This window comes from Anomalospiza imberbis, chromosome 2 (assembly GCF_031753505.1).
Source record: "Anomalospiza imberbis isolate Cuckoo-Finch-1a 21T00152 chromosome 2, ASM3175350v1, whole genome shotgun sequence".
NCBI classification, from domain to species: Eukaryota; Metazoa; Chordata; class Aves; order Passeriformes; family Viduidae; genus Anomalospiza; species Anomalospiza imberbis.
In genome coordinates, this window is record NC_089682.1 from 57,820,963 (window position 1) to 57,837,827 (window position 16,865).

The 16,865-nt window shown below is 39.8% G+C and overlaps 1 protein-coding gene across 5 annotated transcripts in view; it reads left to right on the forward strand.

The window, feature by feature from the left end:
- The window catches only part of ATP8A2 (ATPase phospholipid transporting 8A2), a 317,516-nt gene that overhangs the window by 14,466 nt on the left and 286,185 nt on the right, over positions 1–16,865 (forward strand). Inside the window, exon 2 of one of the 5 annotated variants that reach the window (XM_068181247.1) lies at positions 11,100–11,253. The exons of the other annotated variants lie outside the window; for them this stretch is intronic. Within the exon in view, the coding sequence (XP_068037348.1) occupies positions 11,184–11,253 (70 nt within the window). The 5' untranslated portion in view covers positions 11,100–11,183. The remainder of the gene's footprint in view (positions 1–11,099; positions 11,254–16,865) is intronic. 5 annotated transcript variants of the gene reach the window in all.

Sequence of the window (16,865 nt, forward strand, 5' to 3'; positions counted from 1 at the left end):
ATTTTGTTTCTGCATTATGTCAGGCTTCAATATAGCTAGTAGATATTAAATTAGACAAATTACTAAAAGATAAATAAGGACACAATAGACTAATTTTATTAGTCACTATGCTATGCCGTTACATGCTGTTTTCTGCAGGGCATTTGGATGCTGCATGAGACATCTGAAAGTATTTTGCAATTAGAGAGAATGAATTGGTTGCCAATCTCCTCTCTTGAATGCTTCCATTAACAGTCCCACTAACAGTTGTAGTGAACCTTTAATGAATACAATAAGCCACATAACCCATATGAGCCTGCATGGCTTAGTACATGATAAGTTCTGTAGTAGTACCCTTCAGTCATATTTTCTAAGTACTTCATCAACAACTTGATATGATTTTTATTTTAAAAAAAGTTGCCTCAGTGAAGGGAATGGGTTATAATCGAATTTACCCCCATTATCTTTTTTATATCTGCTTTGTTCTGTGTTAAACACACTTGAAGAATGGCAAAAATAGAGTAGTAAGGATGTGAGTAGTTGATTAATAATGTGCTGTCTTAGTTTAACACACGATCCTTAGAACTTTTAGCATAATGCCGGGGTACACTCTTAGGTAGGCTAATTTGGGTGGCTTGTGCAAGCCCTTAGCAAAGCAGATGGGATCTGCTCCATGCCAATTCAAAGGTGTGTCTGAGTGTCTAAGGTGAGTGCTTGGATGTTTATGCCTGTGTTGAGTAGCAGGACCTTCATCTAAGGGAGTCAGGATGAGGCAAGATTAAGCCTTGCTTCTGTGGTAGCCTAGTCACTTCCTCCTCCACGTGATCCTTCCCTGTTGTCTTCTGCACCATGTGTCTCATTGTTATAAAGCAGAGAGAAGGGGTTTGGAGAAATGCTGGGAGTGAACTTTGTGCTTGACTGTATCCATCATTTGGTCCTCGATGATAAAAATTCCTCCCATGCAAAAAAAGGGATATATGGATTTGAGACCTTGAGATACTGAGGTTTAAGAGTGTTTGTTTAAACCTTAGTTCCGTATTTTGTAATCAAATGTCTTCTTGAAAAAGGAAGTTTCAGCTGTCTTGCATGGCATATAGGTGTGCTCATGGGGTATGCCTGTATGGTCATGTGTTTAAATGGCTTCCTGAAAACTGGTGTTTTGCTAAGGTCCTCTAGAGTAAAGACTTCTGGGTTTGGAGATGTTATATTGCTGTTTTGGACAGCTTTGGATTTTAAAAATTAGACTTTTGGGGGATTTATTAAGGGTGAGTTGGGAGTTGCCATTAAGGGTGCTGAAGGAGCCCCATTGTTTCAAAGCTGGCTCCACTTTTCAGGGCCACTCTCTCACAATGCCTTACCTCAGCATTCAGGATGTCTAAGCTGTCAGCAGCACTAGTGAGGAAATTGTGCTCCCTGAGACATGGCTGGCTTGCTGCTGGCTGAGCCCTTCCCAGTGAAAGAAACTGTTGGTGGTAAGATGAAGGCATGGTGTTGGATTTGTTGGGCTTTTGCAGTAGAATCTGTCACAAACTGTAGATGGGCCAGCTTTGGTTGGGTTGGTAGTAGAGCTGCAGTCTGCCATGTTTTGTTCTTAAGTGTTAAAATATGCGCTGATACTGTTATCAACCCATACCTGATCAAGGCAAAATATTCATCCTTGTGCCTGCATAATAGAGAAGATGCTTTGAAGAAACAGGGCTTTCCTAATGTGTGTTTTCCTTCTGCTGAGCTCTTCCACAATACCTGTACATGTGTGCAGACATGAGAACAAACCTGACTTCCTGAATAAATTGTTTTCCCAGTGTTCTTACATTTTAATAAAACAGTGGGATTGTCTTTCTAATCTGATTGCTATTGGCTGACAGAAGTTTAGCAGCTCTACTCATCACTCACCTTACTCCATTAAGGGTAGGAGCAGCTCTGTCCATACATGTCACAGCTGTTGCAAGGTGCTGCCTAGAAAGCAAATGGCTTGTCTAAGCTGCCTCTGACAGATTCAGTTCAATATCTGCAGCCTAGTTCATTAAGCAAATCTGAACAGTGAATACTGCAATATTAGCATTGCTGGTGGTGCATTTTGCATGCTGCCTTTCCTCTTCCTCCCCTGCTGCCTCTTGGTCAGCAGTGAAGTTCTGAGGGTACCTGCTAATGCCCTGTGTGTTCAGAGCAGAGCTCTATCTGTGTAAATAATTCATAGGGCTTACAGATTTCAGGCAAGTCTAGCTAGAGTGGGTAAACTGTAACTAGAATGAAGTTGAATGATGCCAGAAGATGCACAGTACAGGATTTTCATCTGATGCAAATCTGGATTTTGGTAGAGCTGTTCTAGATCTCCCTGTGGTAGCTGAAGCCAGTTCTCCCCAAGTCTTGATCAGACTGCTTATCTGCAGTTGTCAGAACAGAGCTATCTCTACCCTTTAGCCTGCTTTCCTGCTGTGGGTTCCTTTGAGGTCTTTGTTGGTGGTAGTGGCTTTTTTTTTTTAAATTTTTTTTAACAGAAGATATTGATATGTGATGAGGATTGCCCATAAGGGAGTTCCTAGGGATCCAGTAATCATTAGAACATCTTTATGAGAGGAGTGTTGTGGCTGCATTAAACCTTGAGAACCTCTAGTGGAAAGGCTGTCTTGGTCTCTCTAAGTTACAAGCACAGAGATTCAGCGTGTTACCTCTGAATCTTTAATGTCTGTTAGACTTTGGCCAGTCACCAGAAGTTAGGCTGTAGGGCTTTGTTAGGCAAGAATTGGTAAGTGAGGCAGTTTGCTTTGGGATTAGTGCATGTGTGGCCTTTCATTTTAAAAGGCGTTTTTGTACTGTACTGCCACAGAGTATGAAGAATGCATTTCTTTGCTTCATTTTATTGCTCCAAGAAAATAGTGTTAAGTGTTTTTATATTTTCCATTACAGATATTTAGTATTCTTGCTCCTAGAAAGAAAAAAAAAGGTAAATTAACTCTATAGCATTTTTAATGCTGGCTTATTGTAAGTGCAAATAAATGCAAGAAGCTGTAGTGGCTTCAGGCTACTTAGAGCAAACTCGAATTATCTTAACATAGTGAATATTTGGTTTTTGTTGATGTTTACTTGAGAGGATATTAAGAGTAAAAGGATGAAAGAAAAATACCTCTTTATTGATAGTATTGCACTGTTTGCAAGTACTTTGTCTTCTTTATTGACATCAATATTTTGGCTTTCTAAAGTAGAAGGCCTACTTAATGTGGAAGCAACTGCATTGATAAGCATGAGACAAAAGCACTGTTAACTGGATTGCAAGGACTGTCTAGTAATAGTCATGCTGCTTTAGTTTGGTTTGGTGGCCCAAGTTAGTAGAGCAAAAGCTAGGTGGTAGGACATTAGTTCACAGAACTGAAAATAGTTCACTACGATTATTCAGTATTATCTGTAAGTAATAGATGTATAACAGGCTTTGTTCCTACTTACTGAAAGGCTGGGTTTCTGTGCATTCTGTGAAGAGGTGATCCAGTAGGGATGAAGGTGAGTGAGAAGTTGGTTATCTTGCTAGGAAAATTCACTATCTCATTTGTTCCTGGTGCAAGCTTTTTTTCCTTTTTTTTTTTTTAGTCCTGAATGTCTTCATGGAAGTCAGAGATGACTTCAGCTGACAGTGCTGCATTCCCACTATACGTGGCAGGGGTGGTCTAGCAGTCCAAGTACAGAAGTGACTTTGGAGGTGCAATTGGCTCCTCTGTTTTGTCATAGACTGTGCTGGCAACATTGCAGGTGTGGGCGTGTTTACAGTGGGAATGGAGGTGATCTGGCATCTCCTACATTTCAGTACTGGAAGACTGCTCTGAAGTATTTTGAGACCAGAGGCTCATCCTGTGACCAGAGGCTCATCCTGTGATTTCTGTTAATGTTTGCCTCTGAGTTTTTCTAGTCACTAGAACAGGAATATGAGTGATTGTTATCCTCTTTTGTATTTTCTGTAAAGATAAAATTGATGGTTTGTGCTTTGTTTTTGACTGTGATTGCTTGATGAATAATTGTTTCTGGACACAAAAGCATGTGTGTCCATATGTGTGATGGGCACTTGCTGTAGGTAGCACTAAGATAATCTAGAAAGAAAGGTAGCTTTATGAAATGCTTGTTCTCTCTTCCTTTGTATGCCAGGTATCTGTATAAAAAATGCATTTTTTTTATAAAGAGAGTGGCTGCACTTAAGTATGTATAGATGGGACAATGTTTAGAGCTGAACCATAAGAAGCCTCCAAGGAGGCATAATTATGGAGCGAGTGGTAGGCAAGCAGCTCTGTTTGTGGTAGGCGTACATCATTATTATTTTCAGAGTGTGCTTAATTTTGTGGTGCACTTCTGTTTACCTGTGAATAGTAGTGCAAAATCAGACTTCAAGATGCTTTTCTTTCAGCAAGTGGTGGGGCCTTCAGGCCACCATACTCTCTCTGTTGTGGGACTTGGTGTGCTTCTTTGCCATGAGCAAATTACTGATTTTAATATATATTTAAACAAACAGAATATATATGTGTAAAGCTGAGCCCTCTGTAGATCTTATGGCAGTATGGGCTTTGGTGTGCCATCATGAAGTCAAAATTTTTCTCCATTAAAATTCCAAAACCATGGATTGGCTGACTCGTCATTAATCTCATCAGGAATTAAGAGACCTTAATCTTACTCAAACAACATAATAGCATAACAGAGTGAGAGACTGGAAATTGATTTTTCTTGTTTGTACTCCATGCATTTGCATACAGGTCCTTACTATTTCCTGATTTAAAGCATCCAATCAACAGCTTGGAGATGATCTGGTAAAAATAAACTGAAAATTCTCTTACTAAATTATTGTGTTCAAGTTACACTCTTGAGCACTAAGTTATTTGAGGTCTCCATGGATCTGAGCTGCTCTGAGAATTAATTCTTTTTCCAGTCTATGGTAGGGAACATGAATTTTTCATTGTACAAGCTAGGGAATTACATTTAAAAGAGAACCTACGGCTACTCTTTCATTATTAACAAATGCCTGTTAGAAGAATGATCTTTCTGACCTCTTAGGCAGTTCTATGCACATCTATCAATGTTTGCCATATGAAAGCATAAAACTGGTGCTCAATGCAAGTGTTACTTCAGGACTCTTGAACAGATGCTTTATAAAAATCCTGAGGGGATAAATCCTGGAGGTGGGCAAAAAGCAGGTTTCTGAACTTGACCAACATCCAGCAAAGGACAAGAGAACATTAATTGGTTATACCCAAACTTTTGGCTGGAAAATACTTTCAAATGCAAGTGGCAGTAGCAGTTATTACCCTGCTTATTACCTGCATTTGAAAAGCTGGCTTCCTGACTGGGAAAACTGAGCTTGAGCTAGTGGGTCTTGATACAACTGTATCATTGTCTTAAATCACTTGAATCCAGTGACAAACTGATGCTAAAATGTTTCAGCCACTATGTTCTCTAACCATCAGCCTCAGGCAGAAGGGATTAAATCTTGTAATTAGATGCTACCCCTACCAATCTGATCTGTTTTGAGTCAGCATGCTAAAGATTTTTAACCTTTTGGAATGCAATAGAAGTTAAGATAATAGTGGGTGGGATCGTGAAGTGTAATAAATTGAAAACTTGTCAGTTCATGCCAACAAAAATCCCATTAATTTTGGTGATACCAAATTTATTTTGAAATTATTGGAACGTGGGCTTTCTAATGTAATGTTTAAACAAAATGTCATATTTCTGTTGTAAGATGCTGAGAATCCAAATTGTTACATAACAAATACAATTTATGTCTAAATATAACAGCAGAGAAGTACATTCCAGGCTTGAGAAATCATTAGCTGCTACAAGACTTGAGTAATTGCTAATTAGTGTGGTTTGTGGCCAGTACTGATGAAGCCAGCGGAGTAGGAACAAATGCACTTAAGCCAGCTGTGGTATTTGGTTTCTTGCTTGTAATCCTTCTCATTGGCTTGCCAGGAATCTGGCCAATGCACTGACTCTCTTTCTACACTGAAGTACACAGAATGAAGCGATATTTGCTTTATTAAAAGTTATTAATTGTGTGAAACTTGGTTTTTAACAGCTTGCAGCTTTCTGAGCTGCACTTGTGGCTGTGGGCACTTTGCTGCCTTCCAGTGCTAGGTACATGCTCCGGTAGTCAGTTTGTGTGGAATGAAGGTGCTACAGGAGCTCAGCATATTGTGATCATGTATTTGAGGTTGTAGGCAGAGGAGAGGCTCGAAGTCTGAACTCTAATACTGTTAAGCAGTTTAAACTTCTCTACAGAATAGTTGTCTTTGAGCACTGATCACTCACTCCCTGCAGAAGGAAAAGCTGCTTTTGCTAGGACTCCCAACAGTTAATGTCATGTTGAACTGTGTCAAAAATACATTTCTGGCCTCAAGAAGTATTTGCATTTCACCAATAAAGATCAAGCCATAAAGAAGGAGTAGAAAACTTTTTTATAAAGTTGACATCTTGATGCTCAGCCTCTGTCTTCAGATGGGTCTCTGAAGCCATCATCGCTAGGATATGTTCAGCTTCTAGCCCTTAACTTTGCTAGCTTGATTAGTTGCTAAGAAACAAACTTCAACTTAATCGTAGCAAAACTGTATTATATTGAAAGTAGACTGCTAAAGGGAATTTATAGACAATATGCTCTGAAAGAGGCTTACATAAAATTAACTTGAACAATTCTGTTCAGCTCTGATCTGTGCTCTTGCTAGGTATATAGTGACCTGCCAGAACTTGAGAGCTTAAGACCTAAGCTTCATCTTTTAAACTGAAGAACTTCCACAGCAAACCACTCAAAATCATTTATCCACTTGATTCCTGAGCAGTGTGCATACTGGGGAAGGCCAGGACTAACTGCTAGAGTGGGGTATTATCTAGATGAGCTCCTGTTCCGGGGTCTCCAACAAACAGCTTCAGTTTTGCTCATAAGTGTTGTGACCAGCACTATTTCAGGCCACCGTTTCACTGCTGGGCAGGCATGTTTAGGTGCCTTCCTAATATTCAATGCCCTTGGAGATGTTTCAGCATGGAGAGATAGTTTCCTCTAGTAGCCTTCACAAGAAACTTAAATGAAGCAAGTAAGAAAAAATTGCTTTCAAGTTTTTTTTTTAAAAACAAAACAAAAAATCAACCCTGACCAAACAAGAAATTAAAAAAAACCCAACAAAAAAAACCCACACACACACAAAAAAAAACCCCAAACCCCAAAAAAGTGTTGACTGTATATACATATTTGCAGTTGGACTGAAGTTTTGCTTTGCATTTCTTTAACAAATTTTTTTCTCCTTTAGAGACTTGGAACATTAGGAGGAAAGTAGATCTAGATTTGAAAATCTAGAATTTATGGAAGACTGATAGAAATTCTGTATTTGATTTCAAATTATTTTATAATAAGGACAACTTTAAAGCTTTGAAAATTGTTGTTTAATACTGTTCAAAAGTTTGATCACTGGTCATTTACAGTTCTGTGCTCTTCTGTGAGGTTACATTTGAAATGTAGAGTAACTGCAGTGACATCAGAGGATGGCAGCAATGCCTACTGTGCTTCATGTTTTGATGCAGTCAGCTGTCAGCACAGCTGGGTGAGTTGAAGTCTGAATGCAGAAGTAGTGGCAGCAGTACTGTTAGGGGCAGTGATGCCTGCTGCAGCAGGTGTAGGCCAAAAAGGAGCTGATGCAGGCTCTTGGAGGGGTGTAGGCTACCTTCTTGACCAAAATGTGGGAGACAGAGAATGGGAAGGAACCTTGTGTTCTGCCTGATTAGGGATAACCCTTCAAACATTTGTTCTGGTCTGTAATCTAATGGTAAAAGTGGGATTTTCAAAAATTAGTGTATGCCATGAGAATATGGACTGATTACTAAAGGAAGGACATGGTTAGATTTGTGAGGTACAAAGGCCAGGAAAGGGTTAAAACTTACATAAATTTTTGAGGCTAGGTTTCTGGGAACCCAGGATGTTCAGGAATTAAGTGCTCGTGGTGAAATCTGAAGGCTCATTCAGTAATAAAATGCATAATGGTATCTGTGGGATGAAGCATAGCTCAGTGTTGTGCATGGTAGGTCTTGGTACCTGTCTGTGATGCACTTGGATCTTGAAGACAGGAATGCTGGAGAGAAGTGGGAAGAGTCCAGTTCCTTTTGCATGGTTAAGTTGACCTGTACTGCCGAAGTGCTGTGCAGGTCTGACTCTTACCTTAGCCAGCTGTGCCTAGTGCCTTGGCTACAAAGCAGGAAACCTGTGGTGGGAATGGATGTGTTGAGACTGGACGAATGCTTGTGAATTAGGTGGTTAGAGATTTCATTTTCATGTGCTTATGTTGGTAACTATGTAAAATATTTGCTGTTTGGTGGTGAATCATTCCTTAGTGAATCATTTTAGCTGGGCATTCCTGGCTTATCCCCTAGCATGTAGTTCTGATTGTCAGGATAAACAAGATGACGATCACAAGGTGACTTTAGGAGCAGATACAAGTGTATATGTAATAAACTGATCTGATATTTAGTCATTCTCTGTGGTTGTTAATAAGTTTGCTGAAGTGTGAACAGTTTCCCTGAGGGAGGAATGCATTAAGGAATTATCCATCTTTCTGTTCTGTTTGTAAGCTTCTGTTTTTAATCTAGTCTTTTCATATGCACACTAGGTATACTAAACAAGCAAAAACCTGTCAGGGAAGTGCACATAAAAAAGAAACTTTTATTCAAGTCTGTTTTACTTGGTTAAGTGTTGGACCCAGAATTACTTGTATTTGGAAGGTTTTCCTTTATGCAAACACATCTATTACATCATAGATGAACTTTGTCTTCAGCATTAAGGCAAAATACAAGTACTTCCAGCTTTGATGATATTTCTGATCAGCATTATGTCAAGTTTCTAGCTCACTTTCAAGCAGCATGTGGGGAGAGGAGCCTGCATTGCAGAACAATCAAGCTGTAATTGCAGGCAATCCTGAACATGTGATGTGTTTACTCTAAAGGGTCAGGGACGAGGAAGTACTTATTTTTTTGAAGGACCAAAACCAGGCCTCAAACTCCAAAACTCTGAACATTATGATGTCTAAAAAATGCTTTTGTAATGTTTTGATGTCTGACTCATTTTTGTCCATGCCTGGAGCTGCCAGCACTGTCAGTGATACTCAGCATTATGCATGGAAGGGATTTCCAATAATACAAAGCAATACAGCAAAAAAGCAAGGCAGCACATTTGATGGTAAATACGCCAACAGTACTGGCTTCAAATGCATCCTAATGGTTCTTGAGTATCCTGTAAATGGCTTATGTATGTTCAACTTGGTCTGAGAGAAGCTCAGAGGGATCTACACAAGCCATTGAAGTATGTAAGGAGATCTAGGAAACTTTGAAATAAGGTAGATTCAATGTGACTATGATGGCTGGGATGAGGCTGTAGGGTGGAAGTGGGAGCCCAGGACAGGAAGCAGTCAATACCCTACCTGGCTGATTTTGGGCCTGGTTGTTCTTGTGCTATTGCTATACTCTTCTCTAGATGTGTTGGAGGTGCCTCTGCAGTCTGTCAGACCTCACCAGCCTGGAAAAGGTGAGATAAGAAGTTTGGGTTCAAGATAGCAGTTCCCTACAATGGGATATATGAATGACCTCATCTAGGCTAGGCTGGTGTAGTCAGCTGGTGAGCTTCTACCATGTTTTAGTAAGGAAATTAAAGCACAACCATATGCAGAGGACAAACAGATAATGTTGTATCTGCTCATGGATGCATCTGTGTAGGGAATAGATAATGTTCTCAAACATTGTTTTCTGATGTTTTCCTCATGCATTATGCAACATGCTTCCCTAATGAAAGCTGGATAAGAGCACCTAAAATTTTAGAGTTACCTTCCTCTCCTGAGGGAAAAGCACTTACTTGTAGCTAGCAGTGTCTTCCATGGCTTCCTGTCATTATGTTGCTCATAAATATTTGATTATCTCTTGCCAGCCTTTGTTGTGCCAATTGTCAGGTGGTGCATGCAGCTTCCTGTTGGTGGAAAGAGATGGGCTTGATACCCCCCTTATATCTAGAGCCTGACTCTGCACAGGCACAGACAGAACTAAACCCCAGAGCTGATGGTGTCACCCACATTCGTGTGCTGGTAGCTTTAGAAAGACTGACCTGGGCAAGGTGCTGTTGTTGGCAGTTATCAGCTGGTGGTGGTTCTTCCCATCTCCCCTTGCTAATGTGGGCTGGCTTTCTCAGAGCACATGGCTGTCCTAGCATAACTGTACTCCCTTGATAGGAATGGAATATGTACCACTCCAGCGGGCCTCATGGGCCCGGGGAGATCTTCTACAGATCCAGTACTTTGCTGGGATGGTCACTCCTGATACAGTTGAAAAAGCCAAGTCCTTGCTTCCTCCTATGGCTGTCTTCTGAGGCTTTGAACAAGTTGTTGATGCTCTCTTTTCTATTCCCTATCCAGAAAGCAAGCAAGTAGTTTGGAGGGGGGTGATGGGAAGGAGGGAGACAGACTGCCAGAGAGGAAGGACTCTGGAAAGCTGCTCTTAGTGCTTCATAGTTATGTATATGACCCACAAAAAGGACTAATGGTCATGGTTATCCAAGATGTATCCATCATAAGTAGATATGACTTTAAAGAGAGGCACATAATAATGGGCTTACTATGGGTAAAAAGAAAGTGAAAACTATTCTTTCTTAAGGGAGAGGGGGTTTTATTGCCTAAAATGATAGCTGAAATAATTTCTAACCTTTTCATTTGACAGCCAAAATACTTTGCTATTAACCTTGTTCAGAAGCAAAGAAAAGTAAGTTAAAAATAACCCTTTATACCTGCAGAGGTGAATGGGTCCCCTGACCTGTAACATCACAGATAGCATCTCTGATAGGAACAGAACATCTTTCTACTTGGATTTCACTTGAGAAATTGTGCTTTGAAACCTGGTAGAGGTGGGGAGGAGGGGTCAGAGTCCATGAACTGGACATGTCATTGTTTCAAGTGCTGAAATCCAGGATGATGTTGAATTTTCTTTTTTTTTGGTTGAGATTATTAGAATGTTTCAGTGAAAGGCTCAGCTGTCTCTTTGTGCATGGGTATACACAGGCACCTAGTGCACACTTGCCTTCTGTGAATCCAGTGCAGAGCAGTTTGAAAGTGCAAACATATATTTCACAGATTACCATGGGGATCACTTTAATCAGCTTTGAGACCTGCTAATGCTGTAGAGATCTTTGAAGGACTACTGCTGTTTTCATCTCCATGCACCCCGTGCAAGAAGGAATGAACATCATGTCTCTGTGCCGCTGCTGGAAGAGATGCTTCTCTCTAGGTAACTGTACAATGGGCAGCTGCTTTTGTTGTGCATTACACTGAACTGGGGGTGGACAGAATTAAGAACAACAGCTTTGGGAGTGCTTTAGAGCAAAAGGTCACTATGTGTGCACTAAATCTTTCTAATCTGCTGTTGGCTAGAAGCCAGCATTATAGGCCTCTGGGCTTTTAGTACAAGAAAACAGCTTTAATTCATGAGCATATAATGGAAACCCATTTATTTTTCTTGTTTAAATTGTTCTCTTAGAAATCAAGATCAGCTGTGCTTGCAGCTGATATGCTTAAAGCTGTTAATAAATTGTTATAGAACAGATGCAATGTTGTAGAACAGAAAGGAAAAAAGCACTTGGGTGTCAGAATGCTAACAGAGTTACAATGCACCAAAGATATTTTTAGCTTCAACTAATATTAATACAGGAATAAAACAAGCCTCAAAGGTGTGAGACAAGAAGGCTGTAGCTGCTTTCTTCTCAGGGTTAGCTTTGGCTGTCAGTTGTGCTAAGCAGATTTCTGATGTCTGTTTTTAAATTATTCCACTAATCATACAACAGACATGCTGTACTTGATAGTTGTGTACATGGCCCACAAATGGGATTACTAGTCATGGTTATCCAAGGTATATCTGACAAAAGTGCTAGAATTACAGGATCCTCCTTGAGCAGTGGGATTATTCATAGGAGGGATTCTTACTCTTGTTTGAAGTATAAGAATCCAATGTAGCTGTCGCTTCTGCCACCTCATGTTCACTTTCTAGAAACTGTTTTAACAGTCACATCTCTGATCCAGTCTCATTATTTGCAGTTCCTGTAAGGAAGATGGGAGTAGAATTAGTTTTGTGCATTGTCAAATGCAATGGTTTGTGTTTTAAGTTTTTTCCTTTCTATTGAAAGATTCTTTTTTCTTTAGCCAAAAATTTAAAAGAAACTTAATTTAAAATTTTTTTATCTCAGAGACTGAAAGTTCACACAGAGTAAACACAATGTGTTTACATGTGTTTGCCCAATGAACTTGCATTTGCACTGTTGCCTTGTGTGTCAAAATTCTTATGTTAAATGTGTAGCTCTAAAACCAGTGCCCTCCACACTGTCTCAAGTCCTGAAGACATGTTCATTGCTTTCTAATATGTGCACGTGTGTTTTGAACTCGACTGACAGCTGGTAGGCCATGCTATCCAGGGGTTAAAAATAATAGTAATTTCTGAAAAGAGCAGTGAGGTGGTGACGGGGCATTACCAATAGAAGAAACCTTGTTTCCCGGAGTGTCAAAACCAGGTAATCCCAAGGAGAGAATACTAGTGTCTGGTATATCGAGTTCTCACTGAACCAATGTCTCTTTTGCCTCCTTCAAAGCTGCCTTAACTGGTGTTTGTTGTGGGACTTATGTGCTGTTGGTTGGAAAAAATTGATGACTTTTTTTTTTGATGCCTTCATGCCTTTATAGTATCTGTGAAGTTGTTGGAAACCTGGAACATATGGAACTCAGTTTTCAGAGTTGAATCTGAGTCTGAGAAGTGCAAATTGTCTGAACAGCTTTGAAAAAACCTATTTCACAGGAAGCGTTTGGATTTGAACTTGAGGGATTTTAGTGACAGCTTGGGAGGTTCCTTGAGCTTACTGGAACTGCAGTGTTTGCCTATGTAAAATTCTAATGTTGAACAGTTTAAACTCTGCTGTAGCTGAGTATTCAACTTTGTGTCAGGCTATTAGATATAATTTATATACTGCCTGAAATTTATTTTTTCAGGCATCAGATATGCCACTGGTTCTTATAAATCAAGCCCATGTTGTATATAACAAAAACCCCTTCTTGAAGTCCAAGTTCTGGTGCCAAATTGCTTGTAAATTCACAAGTGAGTTTGGATAAGAGTGAAGCTTCTAGAAACACCATTTTTGTTCAATGCAATATGGGAGCTCTTAAACTAACAGCAAACCACTTGGTTGAACTGGTGTCAATTGCTAGTCCCCCTAATATTTTTGTAATATTAGTTTGGAAGTGGAGGCAGGAAAAAAAAGGAATTAACTTCTCTGACTATTGATGTGTCTTCATCCTTGGAACTTAGCTGACAGTTGTGGCTATGAGGCTTGAGGCAGAATAAGAATAGATCATGTGCAGTGTTATTAGTTCAGCACGATCAGCAGAAACTACTTGGTTTTGACATTAAGTGAGAAGGTACAATATTACTTGGGAGATGAAGAGCTATTTTAGACCAATATTCTTCTTGTGGTGTCATCAAGACTACATATGAGGATTGTTAGAGGGAATAGAAACATTATGCCTTTATTTTGTCACTTCAAGAAGCAAAAAGAAATGCACCAAGGAGACTCTAACTTGGACTATAAGTAACCATAGGCACCTTTGCTTTCCTATACCCGAGTATTCAGCCAGTTGATTTTTTTGCTTTGAATAATGTCTGTTATTCATACAGAGATAAATGAATTTTATTGTGTGGATCTGCTTCTTATCCCTTCCCTCAGTAAGAGTTCTGTTCTGTCTCTAGAAATACGCAGTATTTCTGTGTGAGTGCATCTGAATCCTCTTTGTATACAGTTTCTGCTGAACTCCTGAGGTAGCATAATTCTGGTTGCTGCTGTTTAGTTCTCTGAAGTCTCTAATGTTCTGCTAGGAATTAGTTTTTTTTGTGATAACATTTAGCTGCTTCATTCAAATGAATTTGAGCATATGCAAAAAAAATCCAGGCTCCAGCTGTCTCTGTGGTATGCAATTCCATTTACGATTGGAGGCTGCTCTTCAAAAGCAGCAGTGTTTTGTGCCTTGAATTTCTTAGAACTAAGAACTTCCTAGTTAGTAATTTAAGATTATTCAAAAAGATCTTTTTTTAGTATTGTCAAATTTAGCTTAAATCTGGGATAAACACAAGAAAAGTGGCTAAACTTCACAAGGAACATACTATTCCTGTTCATGCTTAACATGAACAGGGCCAAGCAAATGGAGTTCTGGTTCTCCTAGTTTCTTTAACCTCAATGGTTGCTTTTGCATCACCTGAAGCTACAAGAAGTCTTCCATAATTGTGTGCAGTATAGTGAAGTGAGAGCTACTGATGCTGTGTATCTGTTAACACAATCACGTATGAGCTACTGATCCACCTATACTGTTGAGTATCTGTGCATTTATTAGAACACAGCAGGTCTTCTGTCGCTACACCCCACAGGCAGATTGGTCCTCCTTGGATTGACCAGTATATCCAAGCTTATCTTCTGGCTTAGCTGAGCTCCCCATTGCATAGCAGCATTCGTTGCAGAGATCCTTGGAGTTCACTTTGAGATGCTAGATGTCCATGAGCATTATCCCAATGGCTAACTTTCCTATCCAACAACAACCTTCTTAGTCTTGTTAATTTTGATAAACAGCACATTGCATAGCTGTATAGAGATGGGAAGCTGTAGACCTGTGTCTGTTTACTTTCCTGTGCAATATCTGGTAGCTTGATTGATGACAACTTCCTCCTTGCATCTTGGAATCCAGAGAATAATGTTCCTTTGGTCTTCTCTGGTGCTTCTGTAGCTTCATTTGTTTTTAATATCCTTTTGGAGATACTGTCTCTATTCATCTGTATATTGGTCTATATCTTGCACAGAAGAAAATTCCTATCTTCAAAACTGATTCATTGCTGTGCATAAAATGCTGTTCTTTCTTGCTGTGCATCTCTAAAACATCTGCTACAAAGACGTGTGTCTTTTTGTGTTCTGACTTGAACAGGGGAGTTATCCAAGAGCTTTAACTCCCACTGTCCTAAGTTTGACTCACAGTAGGACTGTTCCACTATGTTGCTATGTCAAGTTGCTTGAGCTAATCACAAGGTTTTTTCACCATCAGTTTAGCTCGACAGATACAAATTCAGGGTAACTTTAAAGAATAAAATCTTGTTTGAAGAACTCTAATCTGTTTTTTTGCTCACTTACCATCCTTTCAGGTTTTCTGCATTAAAAATAAAACCAAACAAACCCAAAACAAAACCAAAAAAGCAAAAAAAACCCCCAAACTCTATGAATCCCTGAAAATCCAAACCAGCAATAAAAGCACTTGAAGGTATTTTAACTGGTACCTACCAGTTAAAATATCAGACCTGAATTTATTTCCAGCTTTTCTGTTTCATATTGTCTTTAGTCTGTAAGAAAAACAGTACCTTCCCTGGGACTGCACATAATGCTGTTTGTGCCTTGCTGCACAAGCTGGGAAGTGGAGGGGCTTGAACTGACTTGATGCAATCCCCTCTGACTGCCCCCCTGAACTGTTATGCTAGCTCAGTCTTGGGGGACGGCCGAGGAACAGAGTTTCAGAAACCAGGAGAGAGAGGCTCAGTTTCCATGTGTTTTTCTGGGGAGAAGGAGGAAAAAGAGACCGAACAATGGTGGAGTGGGTTTTTATCTAGGTTCTGGGGGGTTGGGGCCATCTGGCCTCTGGCCAATAGGTTCCCTCTAGGGTTTAAGGGTCATTCTAACATTCCTATCTGTGGGGGTCTGCTGCAGGGTGATACCATTCCTTAAAGAACTGCAACACCGACTGAGTAGTTGCTTAGACATCTGCAGCAGCATTTCAGTAAGTAACTGCACTGATTTGTTGCCCACTTCTGGTGTTGCATGGTAGCAAGCACTTGAGCCCATTAGTGTACAAGACCTGTTCTAGGGCTCCTAATGGCTGGAATGATGAGATGTACAGAGAGCTCATGCTCCAGCCTGAGAGATGTTCCCTGGTGATAGTCTGAAGGTTGCTGTGCGTGTGTTCTCATGTACTGTTTGTTAAAGCTAACAACCATCTTCTGTCACTAGAATTTGTCACAGCCTCCTTATTATCCTAGATGGAAGCACTCTTAACCTATAAGCTGATTAGATACTACTGGCTCAGAAGCTCAGTGCCAGAGAAGTCCCGGGTGAAAATGTACAGTACTTTGCTCCTTTTTGCTACTCAACTTTTGCATTCATATGGAAATCCTACACTTGTTACTGTCACGTATAAAAGATTATTTTTAGTAAAGAGAAGTTCTGGTTGGCCTCAAACTGCAAGGCACTCTCTTGGGAAAGATGAAGAAAGCTTTATAACTGCCCATTAAAATTGGCAGGATTTGTTCATATTTTAATGATATAAGTTAATGGGTTACTACACATGTTAACTGTACTTGCTGAAAGCTTTAAGTTCTTAAAAGATAAATATTAGTAGCATTCTTGGTGCTGTTTACAGAACTGAAAGATTTAGGGTAAGTGTCCTTTGGGCAGGAATCCTGTGTCATATTTGCTTCTCCTTTAGCAAGTGAAAGATCATTTCCAGTAACTTAAAGCAGAACAGTTCTTGCTTGCATGGTTCTTTAGAGAACTGAGAGGTGTTTTGCAACTGTGTATTAACTTCATGGCTGCTGCTGTTATGAACTCTGGTACTTGCATGCAGATGATCTAAATTTGCAGGACATGGATCTACAGTGAAGGAATTGTATTTAAAATTACTTTTGGTAATAGAAGAGCTAGAAAATAAACGCTCCACTGTGAAATCTGGCAGATCTTCCTTTGCTCGGACATGAGTATGTCAGAATGCTTACCTACAATGTTATGCTGTTGAACACTGTGGCAGTTTTCTAAATTTTTAAAAATGAAAACCATA